General features: G+C 39.4%; 1 protein-coding gene and 1 non-coding gene across 7 annotated transcripts in view; both read left to right on the top strand.

Moving 5' to 3' along the window:
- Positions 1-19,880, top strand: part of Gabpb1 (GA binding protein transcription factor subunit beta 1) — a 53,338-nt gene extending 33,458 nt beyond the window's left edge. For 3 of the 6 annotated variants that reach the window (XM_027421923.2, XM_027421922.2, XM_027421925.2), the window contains 3 exons: positions 2,713-2,898; positions 10,098-10,213; positions 18,402-19,880. In XM_027421923.2, coding sequence (XP_027277724.1) covers positions 2,713-2,898; positions 10,098-10,213; positions 18,402-18,554 — 455 coding nt within the window. In that variant the 3' untranslated portion in view covers positions 18,555-19,880. Of the gene's footprint in view, positions 1-2,712; positions 2,899-10,097; positions 10,233-18,401 lie in introns of all 6 variants that reach the window. The other 3 variants (XM_027421924.2, XM_027421926.2, XM_027421927.2) reach the window with 2 other exon arrangements.
- LOC113834097 lies at positions 13,715-13,880 on the top strand. Its single transcript, XR_003486652.1, has one exon. It is a non-coding gene; the product is annotated as a U1 spliceosomal RNA (small nuclear RNA).
- Positions 19,881-20,765: the final 885 nt, after the last annotated feature.

Here is a 20,765-nt window from a genome sequence, read left to right on the forward strand (position 1 = left end):
GGCAGAGACAGGCGGATCTCTGTGAGTTCGAGACCAGCCTGGTCTACAAGAGCTAGTGGGACACCCTGTTTTACGTCAATAAGGTAGACAGCTATAGAGGAAGACATCTGACAACCTGCTTTGGACTCTTCCTTGGCTTGCCTACACACACACACACACACACACACACACACACTACACCTGCACACACACAAACACACACACACACACACACACACACACACACACTTGCCTTGGACTCTTCCTTGGCTTGCCTACACACACATACACACACATTCACCACACACGTCCCACCCCCAATAGCTGTTCATAAAAGTTTTATTTTGGAACTCTAGCCTGTAGCCCTGCAAGTTTTCTTTGCTTAGTTGTATTTTTCTCCATGGCCCAATTATATAATACCTTGTTTAAGTATAAATCTATGATTTCCCTTCTTTTTGTATTTAAAATTTGTAATTGCTAGATGTATTTGAAAGATACAAAGTGTCCAGTGATGACTGAAAATTCTTTCTCAAAATGAATTTTGTACCAGTAAACTTTTATACATTATGCTTTTGGTCTGTTCCAAAATAGGGTAATGAAACTTACTTACTTAGTCTTAGGGGATAAGTTACTGGGTCATGTGAGTCTGTTTGGTTTTACTTTTCTTTGTTCTTAATTTCAGATTACATTATAGGATTCTACCTTCAAAATGTTACATTTTTCTGTAATGTAGTTTCTGTTTCATGTAGATATTTCTACATAAAAGTGTTCAGTCTTGGTAGTTTTCAAGGAATGTTTTCTTGCAGACCTTATTTCAACTTATGGCATGGTAATTCAACCTTAAAGGCACGGTCATTGTTTGCCTCTCCTCATTACAGCCCAACTTTTATATTAGATCAATGAATATTTATGATATTACAGTTACTTTTTATTAAGCTAATTTGTATACACATGCACACACTTTGTATCTACAACCTTCTAAAGTTTTAAGTTTTTTTTTCTTACATGTTCAAACATTTGGCTATTAGATTGTTCTCAGAGTTTGGGATGTGTACTTTGTCTTTTATAATTGTTTTCCTTTTAATTTTTTCGTAAGTACTCTACCACCATGAACTTAAAAGAGCTTTTTTTTTTTTTCTTAAAAGAGCTTTTTAGATGAAAGGTAGGAACTATTATTTTAATGACAGTCATTGCTAACAGTGCAAAGATAAAAGTTCTTGAGTTGAGCCTTGGTTGTGTATGATCTCAGAAGTATCTTACATATGCTGAAGCTTTTAAATAGTGCTACCAGTGAGCCTTTCTTTTTCATATGGATATTTTAAAAAAAAATCAAAGCACTATAGTTAGTGCATTGAAAACTTTAATAGTTACTCTATTGAATATATTGCTATTGTGTGCTCTCTATTTTGTTTTGTGACTGATTTCCTGAAATTGTCTTACATGCTTGGTAACAAAGCATAATTATTGCTTAGGGCAAACAAAGTAACAAGAATACTCAAAGCAAAAGTTTGTTTGCATTTTGAGATATTGTGGGTTTCTTCTGTGACTCTTTGGCCAAATAACACTGTCGCCAGCTTGAAGGCAAGCCTTTTTTCAGATATGGCTTGAAAACCAGCTATTGACAGATACATGAAGTCTCTCACTTCATGCTAGTAATCTTTGATGTAGTACTTTGGAAACATTTCAGTATCCTGATCACCAAAGCATTTCCCCAGTGTGGTTGGTACCTACTTGCTTGAGTCAACTATTATCCTAACGATTTCTTAGTCTTCCTTTTTCTGTGTCAGTTGTCATTCTTCTGTCAAAAACTTTCCCCTTTTCACCCCCTTTTAAATGTGCTATTACAGAGTTATAAAAACGTTCACTCAGGTGAAATCATTGTTCAGTTCATAAGAGGAAGGCAGATAGATAGTACATGTGTTTTTCATTGCTTACAACTGTTTTTGTTACTTTCATCCATGCTTTACACATAGTTTTTAGTAACTTTATTGTATTCCCATTGTATAATGACCACAGTTTATTTACTGCCAATCTGTATTTGGTTATTTCTAGTTTTACTTTATAGCTATCTCTCTAAAGCTGTTAGGAATGTCAATGAGCACACATTTTTTGGGGGGATCAGTGTAGGATTGCCTGTGGGACAGGATTTTTGACAATATTAACTTGTGATTTTTTTTTTTTTTTAACTTAGGCAAGGCCAAGGGCAAAGTTTGTAACTGTCAGAAATCTCTGAGCACCTCTTAGACATTGTTGAGAGCATATTTTGGGGCTTGGTTATACAAAAGTTGGATTACACATTGCCATATAGTGCCAGCTCTGTTTCTGCAAGTGACTTTGGTCACTTGGTCCAAGAGGGACTCCTGTTTGTTCTACATATCCCTTGATACATAAATGTGTCTAAAGTATAATCATAAAGTTCTCATTTAAATTGTGTAATTTTATTAAGAAGCTATAACCTTTGTTAATACCATCAATGATCTTATATTGTACTTTGTGTAAAGAAGATACAGAGAAGTGAAAAAGAAGATTATTAAAATATAGTCATCAAAAGGTGGTTGGAACTCAATTATAAATTGTGAGACTTGAAGTAAACTGTGTACATAGCTGTCTATATCACCATTGGTGATGACATTTAAAAACCAGGTAAAACTTGTCCTGTCTGAAAGACACGGACAAAGAAAAGATGAATTTCTGTTCATAGTCAATGATTGTTATTTTCTTTCCCCCCTCTAGTAGTGGCCACAGAGGAGGTGGTTACTGCAGAATCTGTGGATGGTGCAATTCAGCAAGTAGTTAGCTCAGGGGGTCAGCAAGTCATCACGATAGTTACCGATGGAATCCAGCTTGGAAACTTGCACTCCATTCCAACTAGTGGGATGGGCCAGCCGATCATTGTGACCATGCCTGATGGACAGCAAGGTTAGTACTGATGTCTGTGTGAAGTCTGTTTGCATTCAGTACTCAGGACACTGTGTTTAAAAAGCACTTTTATGAACTGAATTTTACTCATACAGCTTTTTACAATGGACATAATTCCCTGATTTTGTTTTCTTAGGCTGGTATCAAAATTAGCTTACTTTGAGCCCTTAGTAGGTGGAGTTACTCTCAAAATATTCTGTTTGAAATATGAACTTTAAATATTGCTACAAACAATACACAGATAATCCAGAATCAGCATTAAACAAGTTTTTAGACCATTTTATGCAATTCAGAAATCACAAGAACTTAAAAAATATACCACGTAAGAAACAAACTACTAAAAGAACAAATTGAGGGTGTGGCCCAGATCACTGGTGTGTGTAGAGCTTGAGAAGTGTGGGGAGCTGGGAAGCAGAGCTCTGGAAGTGTGGAGACAGAAATGCAAGATGATGTTCCTACTGTCAAGACAGCAGGGGTCTTGTCTGTAAGACCAGAATCCTGTACTGCACCCATGTCCAAGCCACAAAATGTTGAATAGAACTGGAGAGAATTGTGCTCCACGGTATGCAAATGGGAGCTATATTATCTTTCTAGTGATACTTATGGTTATGGCTAGCCATATTCCTAGAAACAGCCTAAAAGATGGAACTGTTGTTTTAAAAAGTGTTTGGGTGCACAAATGAGCATCTTAGCCTAAGATGCTAACATAATAAAACAGCCAAGATATGGTTGGTCACTGGTGGGTAATCAGTAAACTTGTTTTTGATTTAAGTGAATTTCCAAAAACAAAAAAAGGAAGCAAATGTTGATCGTATTCCAAGTTTGAGTTTGGAAAAGAAAGCACATTAAAAATGAGCCTGAGGAATGAGATAGGTAGGCATTTGCAAGCCGGGAATACACCAACCTGCTGATAACAAGGATGACTGTGGGGTGCTATTGTCTTGGTACAGCAGTACGGTACAGCTATGGAAGCCATGACCCAGTGTCTTCTACCCACCAGCACAGAACCACAGAAAGAATGTTTCAAAGCCAGAGGCATTTCTTGGAGAACAACAAAGCATTATGTACATGCTTTGTGAAAGAGTTAGTATGAACATAAACAGAATTTGCTATATGGTGTTTCATTATATGCATGAAATGAATATACCCATCAAAGTAGGCTACAGGTGGGCAAACGAGACTCAGGCATCCTGTTCCTGTGTGTGTGCATGCTGTTCCTGGACACACACACACACACACACACACACACACACACACACACACACACACACACAGCTTCTGAAGGGGATTCCTCCCTCACTGGCTCTAGGACAACTTCCTAGAGAGGTCTTCTACCTTCTTCTTGTCCTAGGATAGACTGAGAATCTGCCGTTGCATGTGAATCCTAGGGATGTTCCCAGAAGACATACCAGTATTGGTATCTTATGAGTCTTCTTGGGGCCTTGGGAGTGTGTGTGGTCTCTCAAGCAGTAACGGACTGATGAAGGTTTGAATTGGGTGCTGTGATCCCACATAAGGTCACGAGGAAGGCTGAAATGGGAAGTGTGATAGCACACTTTCGCAGCTCCCCCACTCTCCCAGTCTCAAGGCAGTGTGTCAATACTAGCTGTTATCAGAGAGGGAGAAAAGGGCATGTGGGCACCAGCTGTTTGATAATGGTGGATGAACAGACACTACCTTGAAGTGTTTGGGAACCAGGGGCAATCTCATTATAAATGTGGCAAACTTATCACTTGCCACTTTGGCTTCTGTGGGAAGTTCTCCACCAAGTTAGATGACTTGGCAATGATAGGGAAAAAAAGTCGAGTTATATTTCCTGTTAATAGCAAGAAGACTTCAAAGCTGTGGAACCACTTTTCTGTTTGCCTGCAAAGTCTACTAGCATGGTGTGCTTGTACTGTGGTCAGACTGTCTATATGGACAAGAGATCACATGCTTGGGTACCAGCTACTTCCTGAGATATCCTTAGTTCCTCAGACACATACTGAAGACCAGCATCTCAGAGACCATGCTACACTTTGGAGTACATGTCATCAGAACTTTTTTCCTCGGGGACCCTGCTGAAGAATTTTATAGCTTTTACCCCATTGTAAAAACAAACAAAACAACTCACAGCCTTGTAGCTGACCCGTTGCCCTTGCCTTTCAGTTCATATTCTTTGTAGGCAGTGTTTGCTATAATAGGTTGCCTGAGTTCTTGATTCCTTCTGGCATGGCTATTCCAGGTATGAGCTATATATGGCAGTGCGGAACCAATAATTATGGAGGGATCTGACTGTGGTGTGGTCTGTTTCATCTGTGGAATATGGATAAGTAGCTGGACCTATAGTATTGATGGTGGATATCAATACTATGCTGAAGTCAGTACCTGACTCACTGGATAACCTTTATATCCATGGTCTAACTTCATTGCATGTACTATCAGAGTTAAGTACTTTAGCTGTTTTATAGATTGATTCTGACAGTGACAGAATTCAGAGGCAATTAGACTGTTGGGAAGCCTAGGTGACCTCCATTAGTGTCCCAGTTGGCATCATGGTCACTGACCATCTGAATAGAGGGGAGATGTAGAATAAGGGCAGCGCTCAAGCATGGTGTAAATGCTTCAGTTACAGGAAGCCCTGATTGGGAACAAGACCATCCCAAGCCAGGTAGTGTCGAATAGTATGTGGAAGCTATGCCAGCAAGTTCACTAGGCATCAAAAGAACGTCTCAGTGAAAAACGAGAGCACTTAGCAAGGTGTTCATTGAAAGAACTGGTTGACTAGTAGGTGACTATGCAGTCTGCTCCACACATCGAGACCCTTTGATATGGTGTGCTGGGAGGTGAGCACTCTATCTGCACTGAGCTAGATTGTCCCCATGAGCTATATCTTCATCAAGAAAGTTTAGATTTTCTTTGGAGAAAGATGGTGGATATCAATACTATGCTGAAGTAACTGAAGGAAGCCATAGCAAGCCGCCTGTTCACCACCTTCCATGAGCCCAGGCAAGGCTTTGCCATACATCCTGCTGGACCCTTGCTACAGAGGCTTACAATTTACAGAGGGGTCAGAGCAGTACCTGCAAAACTTTCTCCAGAAGCTAAAAATACACAACTATAAACTGTTTCAAGGTAGAGGATAGAAATTATCTTTTTACTGGATTAGAGAGAAGATATGAATATTTCTGTAGGGTTTTTATTCAATTGTAGAAGAACCATAAAGCCAAATCCTGCTAACATTGCTTTAAGTGAAACAAAATGGTCTTTGTGGCTGTTGAACAAAATCTATAAATAAGAAAAGGTGGCAACCAGGCTACATAAAGTAGGCTCCAAAGTATATCAATGAGTAGAGAAGAGTATTTTAGAAGCTAAAAATTGATGACAACAGAGGTGAAGAATTTGGAAAGGAAACTGAACTTAGGTATGCATGGAGTGTTGATTATGTGGTTAATTGGTCATGAGAAAGTTCCCATTTCAGGTTTTAGGTGGTCAGTTAATTCAACAATATCTCAGCTCAGTATTGTTAGTGCTTTAGAATCCACGGCTATTTGTTACTCAGTGGCATGTGTGCAGCAATCTGCTGATGAGTGTCCATGCCTCTGACTTAGCATCTCTCTAGAATGGACTGCAGAAGCTAGGCAATGACACTGTCTGCCTCCCTTGATCAAATTCCAGCTCAGGCAGTTTTAGAGGAGAATGGATTAACGTTCTTGTTGGCTGTTGTGTGTGGGTTTTTCTTGTTGAGGCAGGGCTCTCATATAGCTGACTCTGCCCTCAAACTTAGTGTAGCTGAGGCTGGCCCTAACTTCCTGATCTCCCTATATCCATGTATCGGAGTCCAGTTTTATACTAGGACTCCCACACCCAGCTGCTCCCCCTCCCTCACCATGATAGAAAAGATTGAGCTAACAGGGCTATTTTAGATCCCCAAAGACATCATCATGAAAAGAGCAGTTGCCAGATTTTTTTGCTTTCATTTGTAAAAACTGGTGTTCATTTTCTCACTCCAAATCAATTAGTTAAGTATTCTGGGTAGGATAGATCTTTCATTTACCTATAGAAAAGTTGCTGCTTTGGTAAAGTATGCTCAGTCTACGTTTCTAGGGACTATGCTTTAGTATGTTTATAAATTTATAGTAATCTTGATTTCTGAAATTAACCTTTTTGTTAAAAAAGCAAAAGGCCCAAAAGGTGACTTGGGGCTTATAGTAGGAACATGGTGGCAACATTTAAGAGCTTCACTGTGACATTTCCTTCCCTTACTTTTTTTTCCCGTTTGGAAACCACAAAGATTTACAAGGTAGATGAAGCAACAGCTACATTTTTAGTGAAACCAAAAGACTGAAAACATAAAAGTTCCACATTTAAAGTGCTGTCAGGCCAGGTAGTATGGTGGCACATGCCTTTAATAATCCTTGTACTCGGGTAGAGGCAGGTAGATCTCTCTGAGTTCAAAGCTAACCTGGTCTACACAGCAAGCTCCAAGCTAGCCAATACTACACAGTGAAACCTTATGGTAAAAGAGGGCGGTCAGGGGTGGAGGGGAATGATCTGGTGGGATGCATCTGTGACCCTATCGTTTAGATGAGTGTGGGGAACAGACACAGGCATATGAATCCCTGAAACTCATTGACCAGCCAGCCTAGTTGTGTCACTAAGGTCTACAGAGTTGTCCTCTGGCCTTCTCTCTCTCTCTCTCTCTCTCTCTCTCTCTCTCTCTCTCTCTCTCTGTCTGTCTCTCTCTCAAAATTTTTTCTTTTGAGACAGGGTTACTCTATGTAGCTCTGGGCTACACTATGTAGCCCAGACTGGCCTCGTAGAGAGATCCGCCTGCCTCTGCCTCCTGGGTGCTGGAAGTAAAGGCAAGTCCCACTACGCCTGGCTGACACTAACACTTTTTTTTTTTTTTTTTTAAAGTTTAAGGTGGAGAATGAACAAAGAAGACAAATGATGTCGGTCAGAAATTGAGTAGCTTAAATAATAAACATTAATTTCTCATGGTTCTGAAAGTTGAGGTCCAGCATCAAGTGTCAACAGATTTCATTTCTTTGGCTTATATACAGATGGATGCCTTCTAGCTGTGCTTTTACATGAGAGATTTCACTTTGTGTTGTCTGTGTCCTGTCTCTTAAAAGGATACAGAAATAGAGCAACTCATGTGACTTCATTTTACCTTGATTACATTTCAGGCTCTACTTCCCAACACAATCATATTTTAAATTAGCAAAGGTTAGGATTTTTACATTCAGATAGGAGGGTAGGAGGGATGAGGTTTAATCCACGACAAAGATCATTTTTCTGTAACTAGCCAAATGGATTCTAAAGTCCATGTTGATGGAGTTCAAGGAGGAGGACTCTGAAAGAAAAATATTAAACTTTTAAATTCTCCATAATTTAAAATATATGACATTCATTGTATATGTCCAACGATACAGGACTTCTCCATTCTTGAGTTGTTATAAACGTGATAGGAATAAAATGAAATAGCACTCTGTTGGCATACCTAATATTTAAAATACTTATGTGAGCATGGACCTACATGTATTGTGTGGAGTACATGCATGCAGTGCCTACGGAGGCCAGAAAAAGGCATCAAATCCCTTGGAACTGGAGTTACAGCCAGTTGGGAGCTGCCATGTGGGTGCTGGGAACTGAACCTTAGTTTCCCTGGAAGAGCAACCAGTGCTCTTAACTGCTAAGCCATCTTTCCAGTCCCATTTCTAATTTTTTAAATTACTGTGCATTGTACTAAATTTATATTAGTTCCACTATTTTTAAATTTTTTTATGACAATTTTTAACGTTTTGACAAAGTTTTGAAAAGCATTTACCTTTATTTACTTGTTGGGAAGAGAATGTGTGCAGCATAGCAAACATATGGAAGTCAGCACAGATTGAGAGAGTCCATTCTCTTCTTCCACCTTGTGGATCCCAGACATTGAATTCAGGTCGACAGGCTTGGTGGCAAGTGCCTTTACCTGTAGAGCCATAATGCTGGCCATGCTTTGACAATCAATCAGTCAATCAATCAATCAATATTTTTGAGTCAGGGTCTCACTATGTAGACCAGGCTGACTCTGAACTCACAGAGAGCCACCTACCTCTGCCTCCTAAGTGCCCCACTGTGCCCCACTTGGACAAAAAGTTTCAACATTCTTAGAAAACACCTGTAATTTTCCCTATGACTTAAAAACTAAAAATTTTTCTTCCTGGCTATCAAATATGTTAGCCAGGGTACGTACCTGTATGCTTATGTTTATATGAAAACATCAAAAATGTTTGATTTTATTTTATTTTATTTTTTTTTTTTGGTTTATCAAGGCGGGGTTTCTTTATTAACAGCTCTGGTTGTCTTGGAACTCCCTTCGTAGACCAGGCTGTCCTCAAACTCACAGAAATTCTCCTGTCTCTGACTTCCAAATGCTCGGATCAAAGGTGTGTGCTACCACTGCATGGTGTGGAAACATCAAAAATGTAAACAGTGCCCACTAATCCAATAGGGAAGCAGTTATGAACAGTGTTTACAATTGTGTGTATTCAGGCAGAGTATTAGCAGGCATTAGAAAGCTCTGTGCTGGAGTGGAGAGATGGCTCAGAGGTTAAGAGCACTGGCTGCTCTTCCAGAGGTCCTAAGTTCAATTCCCAGCAACCACATGGTGGCTCACAACCATCTGTTATGAGATCTGGTGTCCTCTTCTGGTGTGCAGATATACATGGAAGCAGAATGTTGTATACATAAAAAAATAAATAAAATCTTAAAAAAAAAAGAAAGCTCTGTGCCAAGAAAAAGATACTCTAAACAGAGTTAGTAAAGCAGATGCAGAGTGATGTATGATTGAATGAATGTATTTATGTATGCTTTCCATGCGTATTTGTTGTTTTACATGAATTACTTATTTTAAGAATTATGCACAAGAAACTTCTGAAAGTAATTATGTTAGCAGGAGCCTGAGACCTCTTAAAATATGCGTCTTTAATATTATTTTGACCTCTCAGCTGTATGAATGAGTATGTTATGTATAAAATTGCCATCAGTAGTCACTTCAGTAAGTGGGCCTCAGTGAGAATTTAAAGGTGAATAATAGGGACACCTTCATACAAGAGCAGTGTTTGGAAATAACCGAGGCTGCTTGCTGCAGGCAGGTAATACCAATAGCATCAAAACTTTATCTCCTAGTTGTCTGGTGTGACGTAACGTGTCCATCTTTTTCATTTTAGTGTTGACAGTGCCAGCAACAGACATTGCTGAGGAGACTGTCATCAGTGAAGAGCCACCAGCTAAGAGGCAGTGTACGGAGATAATGGAGAGCCGGGTGGAGTCTGCAGAAATTGAAGTAAGGAGCCTTTTACCCGGTGTGTTTTGCTGCAGCCATCCAAAATGAATTGTTTCTTTTTATCATTATTATTATTTGTCATTTATATTTATTACTGGCCATGTTTTGATAAAGAATGAAAGTGAATAGTGTCGTCATTTTGTTTAACTTTTTGGCCTCATGCATATGGCAAGCCCTCAATAAATAAATGATGAATGAATGAATAAGTGAAGAATTTGTTTGTAACAAAGTGTATTATGCTGGTAACACTAGGATTGTCTTTGGTTCTTGTATACCATTCTTCATTCAAGTCACTAAAGGAAGATATTCTTTTAGACTGAAAATTTTTTTCTTTCAAGAATGCTTCACCCTGATTGGCCTGGAAATCCCCTTACCGAAAGTTGATATTTGCTAAACGGATTATGTTTCTAAGTGTGAAAGATAACTGATTATTTTACTAGTACATCCTTTGAGGAAATTGAGTTAATTTAGACTATTGATAACATCTAGCCTTTTTCCTCTCCCAAACTCATTTGTTGGTGTAACAAATCATAATCTCTTAAATTTGTCTTAGATGACTATAAATAAAATTCCATCTACCAAATTTATAATATCTCACACAAAACATGATTCTTACATAACTTTGAAAAGCAAATGCAATAGAAACAGCTTTGAACTATAAACTGCTCCAGTTCTTGACCTATCACCTTTAAGTCTGGGTTTTATTTTCTCCCAGTTTTCATGAGCATGGGTAAAAATGCACCCTCTTTACTTTCAGTGCATCTGATGTGTCTAAAGTTGATTGTTTAGCTGTTCTTGTCAAAGGCTCTGGTTATAGGGCAGGGGGTTGTTTTGTTTGGTAAATGAATGGCAACACAATCTTATTAAAGACAGCTAGAATATATTCTCATGTATTTAAACAGCAGGCAGGTACATTCTCACACAAGTATTGAACTGAACAGAGTCTAGTTATGAGTAAAGCCTGTCTTAAAAACACACACAAGTACACAACACACACAAAAGAATCTGGCTGATGGCTTAGCCAGGATGTCTAGTAAAAGTTTAAGTCTTAACTATGGAGTATGATGTTTTATTTCCCAAAATAAAGTGACACCTATAGGACAGTTCTGATTCATAAACTAAAAACTTACTTCACTAAACAGCATCTTATTTCTTTCCTCACTTTTGTGTGTGTGTGGTATATGTGTGCATGCATGTGGGGCTAGAGGTTGATTTTGGGTGTCTTAGTCACTCTCTTCCTTGTTTTTATTTTTTCTTTTTTAAAAATTACCTTTGTTTTATGTGCATGAATATTTTGCTTGTATGTATGTGTACCATGTGTGTTCCTGGTGTCTGTAGAGGCTAGGGTCATTGGATACCCTGAAACTGTGAGCCACCATGAGAGTGCTGGGAACAGAACCTAAGTTTTCTGCAAGAGCAGAAAATGCACTTAACCTATTATTCATCTCCCCAGCTTCCACCTTGTGCTTTTGAGACAGGGTCCCTCACTGAGCCTGGAGCTCACCAGTTCAGCTAGACTGGGATATGGGTTGAGGGGAGCAACAAGCGTCATGGGTCCTCCTGTCTCTGCCCCTCAGCACTTGTGATTACAAGTGTGCACCATGCCAGCTTTTTACATGGGTCCTTGAGATCCAAACTCAGGTTCTCATGGTTGCACAGCAAACGCATTACTGGCTGAGCATCTCCTCACTCCTAAGGTTCTCTTTGTTATCCTTTTCTGATTGTTAGATGGTCTCTTTGGAGCATAGAAAATGAAAAAAAAACATTACTTTGTTTCTATTATATAATAAAACATTTAAATTATTTGAATGCCATTAAATGTAAGTTTATTTAACAGTTTATTTATTTGGTTTTTTGAGACAGGTTTTCTCTGTGCAGCCCTAGCTGTCCTGGAACTCACTGTATAGACCAGGCTAGCCTTGAACTCACAAAGATCCACTTGCCTCTGCTTCTCAAGTGCTGGATTAAAGGTGTGCACCACCACTACCACCACTAACAGTTTATTAAACAATAGTGATTTTAGCCTGTCCCTTTATTAATGACTAGCAGGCCTGTTTCCTACCAAGTCCAGTCTGCTCCCTTTTCTAGTCTTCCAGAGATGAGAGGATATAATTCCAGGTAAACAAGAGAGTAGGAATTAAGATGCACTAATTAAGTGGAGCCAAGAAGTAAGCTTTAGGGAGATTGGGAGGTAGAGGCATCTGGAGTCACGAGATAAGGATTCGACACCCAGTGTTCGTGTCAGGCCAAGTAACTTTTCCTATAACACATGAAGTCACTCTTTTACATGTATATTCTTTGATAGCAATAGAACTATCTTAGGAAAAAACATTTATGCAGCTAGCTTAGATGACATTTTGGCCAAACTTTAACCCCAAAAGCTTTTGTGAAACTGATTCTCAGGTGGGGAGATTCTTAACCTAAGGGATATTTGGTAATGTTTAGAAACAGTTTTGGTTGTCACAACTGTGGGTAGAGGCTGGGTTGGCACCCTGTGATACCCAGGACAGCATTAAGAATTTATGTCATTCAGTGGGGTGGTGGTGGCGAATGCCTTTAATCCCAACACTTGGGAGGCAGAGGCAGGTGGATTTCTGTGAGTTCGAAGCCAGCCTGGTCTTCAAAGAGAGTTCCAGGACAGTCTCCAAACCTACAGAGAAACCTTGTCTTGAAAAAAAACAAAAAAGAATTTATGTCATTCAAGCATATTAATAATGCTTAGATTAAAAAAGATAAACATAAAAGTTAACTCATGCACAATTTTTACAGGGCTTTCTCTGTTTTGTGCTCACAGTTGACAGAGTGACTGGCTATAAGAATTTTCTTTTATCTTTTTTCTTTTTTTTTTTTTTGGTTGATTGAGACAGGGTTTCTCTGTAGCTTTGTAGACCAGGCTGACCTTGAACTCACAGAGTTCTGCCTTACAAAGGCCTGCCTCTGCCTCCCAAGTGCTGGGGTTAAAGGCCTGTGCCACCACAGCCCCGCTAAGAGCTACATTTATAAAAATCAACATTTATCTCATTTGGACGGTTGATTTTTATGTGCAAGCAAATAGCTCAGATAGATACCTGGCCTAGCTTTTCTCCTTAAAAAAACTGGGACTTGAGGCTAAAGGAAAAGCTCAGCAGTTAAGAGCACTGGCTGTTCCTGCAGAGGACCTGAGTTCACTTTCTAACACCTGCAAACAGCTCACAACTGTTTCAGGGGATCTGACACCTCTAGTCTTCATAGGCACCTTTACTCAAGTGCATACCCCCCCCACATACACACACACACAAATAAAAATGATTAAAAAGTAAAAATTTAGGGGCTGGAGAGATGGCTCAGAGGTTAAGAGCACTGACTGCTCTTCCAGAGGCCCTGAGTTCAATTCCCAGCAACCACATGGTGGCTCACACCCATCCATTATGAGATCTAGTGCCCTCTTCTGGTGTGCAGATATACATGGAAGCAGAATGTTGCATACATAATAAATAAATAAAATCTTAAAAAAAATAAATCTTTAATACCTGCCAAGGGAGATACCATAATCATGAAGTTATTTTTCCCCAAAGCAAGGCTCATCCACTATGGTGTGGATGTGCTACCTCCCGTAATTTCTCCAAATGTGGAAAACTTGGCATAATTTGTGGTAGTGGGGGACTGCATTTTCATGCTCAAACTCCCTGTAACTCCAGCTCCAGGGGATCTGACAGCTTCTGGCCACATAGATTCTTGCACTCACATGCATACAATCCTACACAGACACTTAAGTACCACATAATTAAAAATAAAGCGCTGTGGTGTGTGTGTGTGTGTGTGTGTGTGTGTGTGTGTGTGTGTGTGTGTGTGTGTGTGTGTGTGTGTGTGTATTGTGTGTTGGGCTGGCAAGGTGTTTCAGCAAGTAATGATTGCCATGCAAGCCTGGTGACTGAGTTTGATCCTTGAAACCCATGTAAAGGTAAAAGGAGAGACTCAGCTCTACAAAGTAGTCCTCTGACCTCCACACATTGCAAACATACTCATTGTACACACACAGTAATAGTAATAACAGTAAGTTAAAATTTTAAAATAAACCTAATTTTTAGTTAGGAATATGGGCTTGGACTTAACTGTAGGTTTGAATTTTCTGATATTTTGAGTGTGTGACTGTGGCCTTCTTGCCATTTCAAGCCATGACCTCTGCATCAAGAAGACAGAAAGTGAACAGCACCAGCAGTTGATTGCTTTGGATATTAAGTGAAAGAAAAGCCTGGTTTGGCAGTGCACACCTTCAGTCCCCTCTTGTGAGTTTGAGCCTAGCCTGGTCTACATAGTAAACTCCAGGCCAGCCAGAGCTACATAGTGAGACTCTGTCTCAAAGAAAGAAAAAGATGAAATGGGGACAAATACAGGATGAGTACAATGGTTAACATACAGTAAATTCTCAGTGATATTTATTAACAAGATTATGCTAAAATATCTGTTGAGGTAGATGATAAACTATTATAATTGTATCTTTCAGTTTATAATAGCTAGAACAAATACATAAATTTGAGTATTAGAAATTTATATATTAAAATGGTCAAATTGTCCATGCTATTTCTTTTAAGGCAGAATTAGAGAATCACCTTTGAAAATAAAGAGAGCTGAAATCTCCTGTTGTCTTAGGTTGTGGCCTAATGTACTGATTCAGGGTTATGGTGTATCTTGTTGCTGTCAATGTTGATTATTGCTAGAGTTTCGTTTTCTTAGAGGTCTGTGATGTTAGACTTCTTTTCCTGCAGTGCTGGAATTTGAACCCAGAGCTTCCTGCATGCTGAGCAGCTACAACCCATCCCTAGAACATCACATATTAACTGATTAAGTTATTGTTTCATGAAATTATCAAAGTTGGAGGTTGGAGAGATGGCTCAGTAGTTAAGAGCACTGGCTCCATTGTCAGAGGATCCAAGTTCAGTTCCCTGCACCAACATGGCAGCTCACAATAATCTGTAACTCCAGTTCCAGGAGATCTGATGCCCTCTTCAGGCCTCCATAGGAACTGCACACTTATGGTGCACAGGCACACATGCAGGCAAAAAACCTGTACCAGTTTACACAGAGTAACACAGTAATATATCAAAATTGGGTCAACAAGATGGCTCAGCAGGTAGAGGTACTCACTGTGCAAGCCTGGCACCTTGGGTTTGATCCCAAGTCTGTGTAACGGTAGAAGGAAAAAACTGACGCCAGAAAGTTTTCCCTGATCACATATGTGCCATAGCACATGAGTACACACAAGCTCACAATAAATTTTAAAAAATATAAAAATCAGTGTGGCTTTACTATAAAATATTAAATCCACAGGATTAACATTTATACTTAAATAAAAATCTCAACTGTCAGCCTGTTGTACTATTAATGTGTGAAACACTGCTATGTAAAGAAACTGTCTTTCTTAAAGTATGTTTAGTTACTATGCATCAGAAACAAAGGTCTCTGGTAAAATAACATTTTCCATTTCTCAGACTTTTATTTGCTTTGAAAACTGAGATGGCAAACAATTTCTCATTCCATACTCCTACATTTTTGAGAAGTCAAAGGTACAACACCAAAAGTCTGTGTATTAATCATATATTCAGCATATCCAACAAATATTAAGGTTCTTTATCTTTACATTTTACAGATTTAGACAAAAAAACAATGCAGCTGAAGTGAGTTTCTTATTTGGCCTAGTAGGTGAGAGGGAGTTATTTGTATTAAAATGTATTTTACTTACTGTTCAGTGGTTGAATACTTGCCTAGACTAGAATGTGTGGGGTCCCATGTTTGAGCCCCAGCTTCGTGGTGTGTGTGTGTGTGTGTGTGTGTGTGTGTGTGTGTGTGTGTCTGAAGTGAGATAAGGAAGATAGGATTAAGCCATTTCACTTTTACACTATTTGTCTCAGTCCTTTGCTTTTGTCTTCTGCAGTGATGGTAAACTCCTTGCAAATGCCAGATGTTAATAAATAGCTAATATTAGATGATCCCTTACAGTCAGTTTGTTGTAATACTTCCTATGTAATCGGGAATTTTATATATATTCAAAACCTTGACTGTCAAAATAAGACAAAAAAGATCTTATTTCTTTTTTCTTTTAAGATTTTATTTATTATGTATACAACATTCTGCTTCCATGTATATCTGCACACCAGAAGAGGGCACCAGATCTCATAACAGATGGTTATGAGCCACCATGTGGTTGCTGGGAATTGAACTCAGGACCTCTGGAAGGGCAGTCAGTGCTCTTAACCTCTGAGCCATCTCTCTAGGCCCCAAGATCTTATTTCTTAATGCATGGAAACTTAAAAAAAAATTTTATCTTATCCTTTTTTTAGTTATGTGTATGTGTGTAGCCATAGTGCTGGTGCCTGGAGAGCTCAGGCATCAGTGCCTCCTGGAACTGGAGGGAAACTATGGAACGTGTCTTGAGTTTGCCTGCTGTCCTTGGACTAGGGCTGTGCTAACCTCTGTGTCATTCCAGTTGTAGTGTCTGTGTTGCCAGGGCAAGCTAAGCCTGCTCCTCCCAGAACTAGGTCTTACTCCTAGGCAAACACAACCAAGCCCTGACCCTTCACCCCTACCCCTGATCATTGGCAAGCTCAAAGTCCTACACAGGTCACAGCCAGTTCCAATGTTGATTGCTTCCCTGAGGCTTGATTCTTAGGTGTTTCCAACTTCCATCTTTCTGGATGCCGCCTTTTCTAGCATTATGGAAAGGTCTAAGTGAAGGGAAGCAGCAATGTAAGGTGTTAGGGTAGAGACTGGGTATTGCTGGAACTGGAAATAAAGGGCATTCCTTTAATGGACTTCTCCGTCACTCCCATATCTGGTGGACCCATAGGAATCTGAAAAATATTAAATCTAACTTCATTCTTAGTATAGGACCGTGGGTGGGATCATGGGGTGAAAGTTGATGTGGGGGAGGGGAACTGCTTGTTACTCCTGGTAGGAGCAACTGAGCAGTACAGCAGAGGCAGTCATTGGGTGCTTAAAATGAGCTGGTGTCAGACTTTGCAGATCTCCCATGGAAGGCCTCGCCCTCCCTGGGGAGCAGAAAGGGATCGGGATAGGGGGTTAGTGGGGGGCAGGAGAAGGCACTGGGATTGACATGTAACACAAGCTTGTTCTAATTTAAATAAAAAAAAAATGAGCTGGGGTCGGGAGGCAGTGGCTATATAGGAGGAGACCCTCAGACTGTCCTTAAGGACCTCCCTCGCCTTCTCCCACAGGGCATGTGTGCTGCTCAGTGTAAACCTGGCCTTTTCTATAACTCATAGTTATGTTCTGGCCCCTCCCTCACTAGCAGATCATAGATCTTTGTGATGAGGTTAACTCATTCCTAAGACAGGAAACTTCCCTGAGCCGAGCTCGGGCTGTGTGGATTAGGTTTTCTTCATGTGCTTACTACAGGTATACACAAGGGTTCTTTGAAGTGTTGGTCTCTTTTTCCTTGATAATAGAGGTTCCGTGAAGAGAAGAAATAAGTAAACTTATTTTCATTGTACTGGGTTTGTTTATACTGGCTCTTAATAACTGAGCATTTAAATTTTCATACCTGTTTAACAGTAGAAGGTTGTTATGGACTGCCCACTGTATAACTTTGCAAGTCCAGACCAACAGCCATTATGATGGAGTTTAGGTGTTTTGCTTGGTGGTGTAGAAGAGCGTGGGTTGTTTTGAAATTAGTAACATCTGAAACCCATAAACCCAATTCTCACGGTGTTTTTTGGAAGGTTACGTCATTGCTGAGCATTACTATTCTCATTGAGAAAGCAAGTAATGGAATTGCCTTTGCTCAGGCGTGTGATAGGTGCCCAGCTGTGTGACTGTGGTCTGAGTAGAGATAAGGGGTAGTCTTATATAATTTCCTTTTAAGTCTTCTAGTACTTTCTTCAGGACATACAGAAGTACAGTGCACATTTTGTGTTCATCCTATTCTTATAAATTAGAAATAATTTTCTTGGAATTAGAGAATAATCTCCATCTTATAATACAGAGAACAAAACTGGGGGTTTACTTGTGAATTGGTTGAAAAGGTAAAAAAAAAAGTCTTAGAGGTTTCAGGACGCAGCTGCTGTGGCCACTGCACCGTGTTTTGTTTGTCTGTCTTTTTTTCTGTTTTTTTTTTTTTTTTTTTTGAAGGATACATGATTATGTTAATATATTTGTGTAAAAATTGAAAACACAACTTTCTTTTCTAAATTAGGAGAGAGAAGCACTTCAGAAACAGCTGGATGAGGCAAACCGTGAGGCGCAGAAATACCGACAGCAGCTGCTCAAGAAGGAGCAAGAGGCAGAAGCTTACCGGCAGAAGCTAGAGGCCATGACACGCCTCCAGACCAACAAAGAAGCTGTCTAGCCACCGAGAACAGGAGTTTGATTTTACCTTTTGTCCAGAATGAATGCAGTCTTGAACTGTACACAGTAAGGACACAGCCATGGAATACCGGATAATAGAAAATACTACAGATTGATAATGGGACTTAAGCCATGAGCTCTGAATTCTTGTAATATAAAAAACTTTAGAACTTGTGAAATGTATTTAAAACTGAATTCTGTAAATAGTTTTTTGGTTGTTTCTTTTTTTACAGTTACAAATGAGTTGATAAAAGATTGTTGAGGAGATCCAAAAAAAAAAAAAAAAACCACAGTAAGGCACTGTTACAAGTAATTCTTGATTTGGGTACAGACTTCATTTCTCAGAAACAGAAGTGGTTGTTGTCAGTTAGACCAAATGTGTAATAATTATGGTGGACTGATGCTGGAAATAACTCTGCAAAGAGATTTCTCCCAGGAACTTTTGTACAGCTTTTAAGTTGTCTCAGGTTCTCTGAAAACATTTTTTAGGAAGCAGAAATTTTATATTTGTTCAATTTCAGCTACATGCAAGTAGATTTACATGTATATGAAGCAAATATTTTTAAAATTTTGTTTGTACATATTCTGCATGTTTTATGATTTTAAAACGCATCACTTGCTTAGATATGTTTCCCACAAAGACGATGAAAGTTACCGAGAAATATAAAAGGCACCACTGTCATTCTGTTGGTCACCGAAAGTTAGTAAGCTAGCAATGATTTTACTGGCAACCGTGACAATGTTCTTGGAAGGAGCAGCTTGCAAGAGAATTTGAATCTGCAAAAAATGTATGCTTTTTGGAAAATTCCATTGTGGGGACGTGAGACTGTATTCTGTGCCTTCCATCATGATTTCCACATGAGCACTTTGAGGCGCTGGATTTTAAGATAATGTTTTTGGCAAACTCAGTGCATTTGGGTTTCTGAAATATTTCATGGACTTAACTCCCCCCCCCCCAAGAAATTATTCTTATGGAAAATTGCTTTTGTATGTAGAACAGGAACTTTTTGTACTCAGTGATGCTATAGATACGTCTAATGTAACTTTCGATATTCCCTGTAAAAGTTCCAGGCCTGTGTTGCAACTCAGTCTCATCACAATGTTGTCAGTTCCACAGTGTGTGGACATTCGACAGACTATTCCATTCTTTTTTGTAAAGTGTAACTTCAAGCTCTTTATTTTTTTTTGTTTGTTTTATTGCTTTATGAAAATGTTTAACCCCAAAACTACTCTAGATTATCTGTATAAAGAACCAATTACCTTCAAGACTGTACTCTGGCCTCCTTTTCTATTTTACAATTAAATAACTTTCCACATATGCTCAGTGCAGACTTGTGTTTTGACTGAAATTCTTCACACATTAAAATGTGGATGATAGAGTTTGGTGGTGGAGCAGGTCAGTGCTTTTAGACTCTGGTTCAAATCCTGACATACATATAATCTGAGCTACATTGTGCCGTATGAAAACAATTAGAGGCTTCATGCCTTAATAACCCCAGAGTAATTCCTTGGGAATGTGATGGTTCTCTCACCCAGGTTATCCTTACAGAAGGTAATGTAATAAAAGGCTCTGGAGCCTCAGTCTGATCTTTTGCTTTTCTGGAGAGCAGAGCTTGAAGCCCCTTGACAGATGTGAAAACACTGTAAGGAAGAGAATTCCTTTCAGTGTTTTCACTAAATTTGACATTAAGTTTATTCATTTGAAATGTAGCCTCACTTCTAGTCTGTTCTCCACCTCATGAATGCTGGCGGCCTTCCCACCTCAGCCTGCTTAGTTCTGAAGACATAAGGGCATGCCACTACACGTGTGTAGGTGGGAGTTTTCTTGTCCAGACTGCCTGCTCCCAAATAGCTGGTAGCCTCTGCCCAAATAATCAGAGACGTAATATCAATTATAAATGCTTGGCTGATAGCTCAGGCTTGTTACTAGCTAACTCTTACACTTAAATGTAGCCCATGTTTCTTTTCTGTGCTTTGCCATGTGACTCATGGCTTGTTACCTCATTTTCTATACCTGCTTTATCGGCTGGCTGGTGTCTCCTCTGACTCCACCCTTTTTCCCAGCATCCTCAGTTTGATTGCCCCACTTATATTTCCTGCCTGGCTATCAGCCAATCAACGCTTTATTAAACCAATGCAAGTGACAAATCTTTACAGGGTACAAAAGGATTACTATTCCACAGCACACTCGGCTTTGACAGAGATCTCTCTC

The sequence above is a fragment of the Cricetulus griseus genome, chromosome 6 (assembly GCF_003668045.3).
Source record: "Cricetulus griseus strain 17A/GY chromosome 6, alternate assembly CriGri-PICRH-1.0, whole genome shotgun sequence".
NCBI classification, from domain to species: Eukaryota; Metazoa; Chordata; class Mammalia; order Rodentia; family Cricetidae; genus Cricetulus; species Cricetulus griseus.